General features: G+C 41.2%; 1 protein-coding gene across 1 annotated transcript in view; it reads right to left on the bottom strand.

Moving 5' to 3' along the window:
* Positions 1-7,500, bottom strand: part of LOC138946330 (2,5-dichloro-2,5-cyclohexadiene-1,4-diol dehydrogenase LinX-like) — a 13,923-nt gene that overhangs the window by 5,595 nt on the left and 828 nt on the right. Inside the window, exons 2-4 of the mRNA XM_070317879.1 lie at positions 5,998-6,137; positions 910-1,002; positions 330-468 (exon numbers count right to left, since the gene is read on the bottom strand). Coding sequence (XP_070173980.1) covers positions 330-468; positions 910-1,002; positions 5,998-6,137 — 372 coding nt within the window. The remainder of the gene's footprint in view (positions 1-329; positions 469-909; positions 1,003-5,997; positions 6,138-7,500) is intronic.

Genomic DNA, 7,500 nt, shown 5'->3' with positions numbered 1-7,500 from the left:
AAAACCACCAAATTAATTAATTTGCTATCTAATTCTCGACCTCAAATTGAAATCGAAATTACTGTATTTAGCTAAACAAGTACGGCGACTGCCTCAGAGCTAACGCATAAAATTTCTGTTTAGTCGTAGTCTGTTCTTCGCAGAAGAAATAACGTCTCTAAATATTTGTGTCTTGTTTGTTAGTTTGTTTGCTATTTCGGTTTTTTTCTTCTTTTTCTGTTGTGTCTGAATTTTTGAGGAAGAAAGAATGTATGTTTGTTTGTTATTCTTTGTTTCTATGTGAGGTGCATCCAAGAAAGTGTCCAAAAACGCGGATGACGTTATCTGACCTTTGACCTTGAGCAGGTGGGGTACGGCCAATTTGGTGAGGGCCACTTGGGCAGTGAGGTTGATGTCAAACTGTGTGTGGTAGCTGTCCATGCCGGGGTCACTCAGTTGACCGGGCACCGCCCTCCCAGCGTTGTTGACCTGAGTGTAGAACGATTACATTTCTGGTGAAGCAAGCAGCGCATACTTGCTGCATTCCTTCAAAGTTTAAACGTTTTGCTTATTAAAGTTATGGCTTTTCTCCCTCCAAAACACGCTATTTTTTAGCTAGTGATCTGGCAAAAAAATTCCAGCTGCACATGTGTTTAGTAGACTTCACTTACAAATAGGCCCGGCACGCACGCACGGACGCACACACGCGTGCACGCTCGCATACACACAACACAAAATGAAAAACAAATCCGTAACAGAGAGACTGCGAACGTGCCAAACATCCAGACTAAAAACGCAAGAATGGTATACTTTATGAGATTATTTCGTTTTGTCAGCCCGTGTTTAAACGTTCCGACCATAATTATACCAACCATTCCGCTTCGGTGTATCTGATCACATTATAAAAATCGACCAAACCGTCAAACTGACCAGCACATCGAGTTGTCCAAAGGTATCCACAGTCCTGGTCACTAGCTGATTTCTGAATGTCTCGTCCGTCAGATCGCCAACAGTGGTCAGTACCTGTACAGGTTGTCGAATAATTATTCAGAATTAGTATTTCGCTTGTACCGTAGTAGCTGTAATAATAACAGCACAGAGATGTTTCTGGTATGGAATGAAAAAAGACTATTTTTTCTACTCACACAATCAAATAATATAACTGTATCTTGTCTTCTCTCTTCTCAGTTTGCGATGAACGCATAAGACATCGGGGCTCCAAAAATATGTGCGAAATTCAGTGTCACACCAACTGAAGTAAAGGCAGCTTCGCGTAATAATTTCTGATTGATGATTATGTTTTGTTGGTTCCACGGTAGTCGAGTTAAAACCAAAAATTGCAGAGAATGTACTTTTGTTCGTGCCATTACATTAACACATTTTTAATTGGGCTTTTCCCGTGAAATATGCTGACGTTTTAGTACTCAATTTTTTCTATGAGAAAGGCCAGTGTATCGGGATTTAAAAGTAACGTTTTATGTAAACATTTTGCCAGGGATTCGGATGTAATTTGCTTCTTACTGATGACGACCCTACGGACAATTTTTTAAAGTCTTAGGTATGACCCACGACCTCCCGATCACGGGGCGGACGCCTTACCACTAGGCCAACCGTGCCGGTTTTCAGATAGAGCACTCAATAAACTTCACACTGATATGTAATATGCTGTGAATTTTGTATGTTATGAAATACAAATACACCTTGTTTGAAATCAAAGGCAAAATTCTCAATAATGTATAGACAAACTGTAACAGCAATTTGTTGGGATGAGCAATGGGTAGGCCTACTAATCTATTGCCACCATTTCAAAATATCCTTCTCCTCTCCCTCCCTCAGTCCCTCCCTCCTCCCTCCAACCCTCCACCCGCCCACTAAGGCCAAACAAAAAAATAGGTCTGTTTACGGTAACATAGGCCCCAAAAAATAGGGTCGGTAGGTCGGGATTGATTTTTTTTTTCTTCCAAAAAACCATATTTTTACGTTATTTTGCAAAAAAAACCCAAAAGATTTCTTTTTTTTTCTCCCCAAATGCCAAAAAAAAGTCTAGGGTCGCGCGAAAAAAATAGGGTCGGTCGGGTTACCGTAAACAGACCTTTTTTTTTTGGCCTAAGAAAAGAAAAAGAAAACAAGAATGAACAGACCGGGCCTGGGGGGTACATCACGAAGCGTCCCGGTACCGAAGCGTCCCGGTACCGAAGCGTCCCGGTGCCGAAGCGTCCCGGTACCGAAGCGTCCCGGTACCGAAGCGTCCCACTATAACGCGTCACAGGGGTACTGGGACGCTTTGGTACCGGGACGCTTCGGGACGCTCCCGCGCAGTAGGGCACGAAGCGTCCCGGTACCGAAGCGTCCCGGTACCAGTCACCACGCACATCCTCGGCTCGCATGCCAATGTATTATATAGCAAAGGGAATGGCTGTAATTCACACAGAGCAATCACTTGGTCTTAAACGTGCACAAGACAAAAACTTTCATACTGGGGGAGCGAGCCAGTCTGAAGAGTACTCGGGTCCAGCGCGAGCGTTCTTTATTACCCAAATGAACCCAAACAAACCCAAATTAACCCAAATGATACAATTTAAAAGTCGGAGGCAGAACTGAAAAGACTTTTTCCGACGCTCACGCTTAGTGAAGCCAGAAAGCGTGTGTGATAACAGACATATCCCTCTTGTGAACGGAAGCCTACGGACTTTTCCCCCGAACTTGTCCACACGGGTACAGTATTTCCAAATTGGTGTGTTGTGAGTACAGATCTAAAGTAAAGTTGGGGAAAAGTTGGACAAAAAGTGATTTTTTTTTACCGAAAGCAAATCAAGGTCTGTGCAAAATTAAAAAAATCAGTGAAGTCAAGGTCAAATCAAGGTCAAGATTAAATTTAAAAAAAATAAATATGGTTAGTCAAGTCAAGGTCAAATCAAGGTCAGCCACTCAAGGTTTAAAAAAAAAAAGTCTAAGTCCTGTGACGCGTTATAGTGGGACGCTTCGGTACCGGGACGCTTTGGTACCGGGACGCTTTGGTACCGGGACGCTTCGGTACCGGGACGCTTTGGTACCAGGACGCTTCGGTACCGGGACGCTTTGGTACCGGGACGCTTCGGGGTGTCCCCGGCCTGGGGAAATGTCACACTTCGTCCTTACAATTAAATACAAAATAAATGTAAAACAAGTCGCGTAAGGCGAAAATACAATATTTAGTCAAGTAGCTGTCGAACGTGAAATTGACAAGAAGAGCGGGGTAGTGGTTACGCTATGCTGCATAGCACGCTTTTCTGTACCTCTCTTCATTTTAACTTTCTGAGCGTGTTTTTAATCCAAACATATCATATCTATATATTTTTGGAATCAGGAACCGACAAGGAATAAGATGAAAGTGTTTTTAAATTGATTTCGAAAAAAAAATTTTGATAATAATTTTTATATATTTAATTTTCAGAGCTTGTTTTTAATCCGAATATAACATATTTATATGTTTTTGGAATCAGCAAATGATGGAGAATAAGATAAACGTAAATTTGGATCGTTTTATAAATTTTTATTTTTTTTTACAATTTTCAGATTTTTAATGACCAAAGTCATTAATTAATTTTTAAGCCACCAAGCTGAAATGCAATACCGAACCCCGGGCTTCGTCGAAGAGTACTTGACCAAAATTTCAACCAATTTGGTTGAAAAATGAGGGCGTGACAGTGCCGCCTCAACTTTTACGAAAAGCCGGATATGACGTCATCAAAGACATTTATCAAAAAAATGAAAAAAACGTATGGGGATATCATACCCAGGAACTCTCATGTCAAATTTCATAAAGATCGGTCCAGTAGTTTGGTCTGAATCGCTCTACACGCACGCACGCACACACACACACACACACATACACACACACATACACCACGACCCTCGTTTCGATTCCCCCTCGATGTTAAAATATTTAGTCAAAACTTGACTAAATATAAAAATGGAATGATTGTTGAACGTAAGAGTAATGTATTATATTTAAAGGGCACTTTGTGACATACTGAAGATTACAATATTTCAATCTCAGTAGAAGACAGACCGCAAGTAAGAATGTTGTGCTAAGTGTTCGCTGGAAGGGGATCTGAGACAATCAATCAATCAATCAATCAATCAATGAGTCTTATATCGCGCATATTCCGTGGGTACAGTTCTAGGCGCTCTGCAGTGATGCCGTGTGAGATGAAATTTTATACGGCCAGTAGATTGCAGCCATTTCGGCGCATATTTACCTTTCACGGCCTATTATTCCAAGTCACACGGGTATAGGTAGACAATTATTAACTGTGCCTAAGCAATTTTGCCAGGAAAGACCCTTTTGTCAATCGTGGGATCTTTAACGTGCACACCCAATGTAGTGTACACGGGGGGAGGTTCGGACACCGAAGAGAGTCTGCACACAAAGTTGACTCTGTGAAATAAATTTCCGCCGAACCTGGGATCGAACTCACGCTGACAGCGGCCAACTGAATACAAATCCAGCGCGCTACCAACTGAGCTATATATCCCCGCCCAAGAGAGAGATAGAGGGATTAATTACGCCTCTCGGCTTGCACTGAGTCACTTTTGGAATACATTATGTATTAACATAACCGGCAGTCTGTCTCGTTACCCTCGTCAGGGAAGTGTGCTTGCACCGAAATGTTGCCCCCCCCCCCCCCCCCCCCCCCCCACGCCCTCACACCACAAAGATATAGACTGAGACCCCAACAAAAACATCACCCTTTGCTAACGGCTAATTGCCTAACATGAGACTGATAGCAGGCGTCTGCGTTTATACTTTGTGGAAGAGTACATGTACACTCGTTGAAAAAAGCCAGCTGCTGCAAAATTCAGAGACCTCTGATAAGCAGACTACATTTTATATACACGCTCAAGCCCTTCAACGAATTCTTTCTCCGGATTTGTGTATGCACATAAAGGTATGATTGAAGCCGGAAATAGTTTGACTTTTCTATGAACTTAAATGAGGCGCGTAAGGGTGTACATTTACACATTTTTGGTACGTTTGTTGAAGGGATAGCCTACTCCCGGCCAATAAACAGTCTCAAAGAGCTACACAGTTCGTTTCAGGACGGTTTGTACTGATGCCATCACAGTCGTATCAGGAATACATTACAATTAACATTTGAACGTTTATTTATTTAACATTGTAAACGCTGTGTTTGGTAATACATGCAAACTGCAAACTCTCTAAACAGCGATTTTGTTTTTGTTTCGTCCTAGTTTAGTTTTATTTTTGCCCTGACAGCGATGACAATCTCACGCATTTGCCACATGATAGAGTAAAGCTTTGCGGAGAACCTGCATAGACGTACTCAGTCTGGAAATAACTCTGTCGGGTTTCAATGGGTTGCGAAAGAGTGAATGCTCTTGCTTTTAGTGAGGCAAGCTTTCCACACGTGCTCCTTGTCCACGAGTTTCAGACACAGCGATATAATCTATATCTCTGTGGTTTCAGACACAGCCCTCGCTCGTGACTGACCTATGATATCACGTGGGAAGTTTGACTCACTTAAAGCAAGAGTATTCCCTCTTTCACAACCCGCATACAAACCCGACAGAGTTATTTCCGAACATCGTCTATTCGTACGGGTTTTATCTGCTGGTTACGGCGAAAATACCGACAGAATAAATCGATTCACAGAATTGGGACTGACTCTTATGCAGAAGAGTTTGCATTATGAAATCGTTTTCCTATTTACATTGATTTTATTTGATTAGCATAGCTACGGAGCATTTTCGAGTTTATTAATGTAGGTGTGTCTTAATTACAGCACAACGAATGTCACTTTGCGTTTTGAGCTTAAATTCACCAGAAATCTTTTTCAAAGTGGTGGCAATACGATATCTTTAAGAATAGAAGAATGACAAAACCTGCTTAAACACTATCAACTTAAAAGAAACGGCGTCACTTTGGTATGCACATGCTCTTCCTCGTATACGAAGTAGGCAAAAAATAATTATGTACATGGCTATTTATAACAAAGTGAATTGTCTCTGACTTACATCGCTTTCCTTCAGTCCCGCCTGTACACACTTGCTGACCACACCCTTCAGTTTGGCCTCGTCTCTGCCGGTCAGTGACAGACGCGCCCCCCGGTCAGCGAAGTGGACAGCGGTCCCCGCCCCCAGTCCAGCGCTTGACCCTGGCCGCAGTGAAGAGAATTTAGAGATATAGGGTACATTGTACAAGAAAAAGAACAAAACTTCTTCTTCTTCGTTCATGGGCTGAAACTCCCACGTTCACTCATGATTTTGCATGACTTTTTACGTGTATGACCGTTTTTACCCCGCCATTCTGGCAGCATACGCCGATTTCGGGAGAATGATGCTGGGTATTTTCGTGTTTCTATAACCCACCGAATTCTGACATGGATTACAGGATCTTTTCCGTTCGCACTTGGTCTTGTGCTAGCGTGTACACACGAAGGGGGATAAGGCACTAGCAGGTCTGCACATAAGTTGACCTGGGAGATCGGACAAATCTCCATCCAACAACAACAACAACAACAACAACAACAACAACAACAACAACAACAACAACAACAACAACAACAACAACAACAACAAAGAGATAAAACATAAATGGACAAAAACATACAAACACTCACACATAAACGGAAACAAATCAAAACGACCCATATATTGAAACTACATGCAAATGGGTCATAGGTACCCGACCGAACAAAGTGTCACTTACAATCTTTCCTCTAATATTCACGTGATACTTTTTACATTTAGTCAAGTTTTGACTAAATGTTTTAACATCGAGGGGGAATCGAAACGAGGGTCGTGGTGTATGTGTGTGTGTGTGTATGTTGAGTATGTGTGTTGTGTGTGGGTGTATGTGTGTGTTGTGTATGTGTGTGTGTGTGTGTGTGTGTGTGTGTGTGTGTGTGTGTGTGTGTGTGTCTGTGTCTGTGTCTGTGCGTGTGTGTGTGTAGAGCGATTCAGAGTAAACTACTGGACCGATCTTTATGAAATTTTACATGAGAGTTCCTGGGTATGATATCCCCAGATTGTTTTTCATTTTTTCGATAAATGTCTTTTATGACGTCATATCCGGCTTTTTGTAAAAGTTGAGGCGGCACTGTCACACCTTCATTTTTCAATCAAATTGATTGAAATTTTGGCCAAGCAATCTTCGACGAAGGCCGGACTTCGGTATTGCATTTCAGCATGGAGGCTTAAAAATTAATTAATGACTTTGATCATTAAAAATCTGAAAATTGTAATAAATTTTTATTTTATTTTATAAAACGATCTAAAATTACTTTTATTTTATTCTTCATCATGTTCTGATTCCAAAAACATATAAATATGTTATATTCGGATTAAAAACAAGCTCTGAAAATTAAAAATATAAAAATTATGATTAAAATTAAATTTCCGAAATTGTTTTAAAAACAATTTCATCTTATTCCTTGTCGGTTCCTGATTCCAAAAACATATAGATATATGTTTGGATTAAAAACACGCTCAGAAAGTTAAAACGAAGAGAGGTACAGT

This window comes from Littorina saxatilis, linkage group LG13, assembly GCF_037325665.1.
Source record: "Littorina saxatilis isolate snail1 linkage group LG13, US_GU_Lsax_2.0, whole genome shotgun sequence".
In the NCBI taxonomy this organism is placed as follows: Eukaryota; Metazoa; Mollusca; class Gastropoda; order Littorinimorpha; family Littorinidae; genus Littorina; species Littorina saxatilis.
The sequence above is the reverse complement of the archived record's forward strand: the minus strand, read 5'-3'. Positions and strand labels throughout refer to the sequence as shown.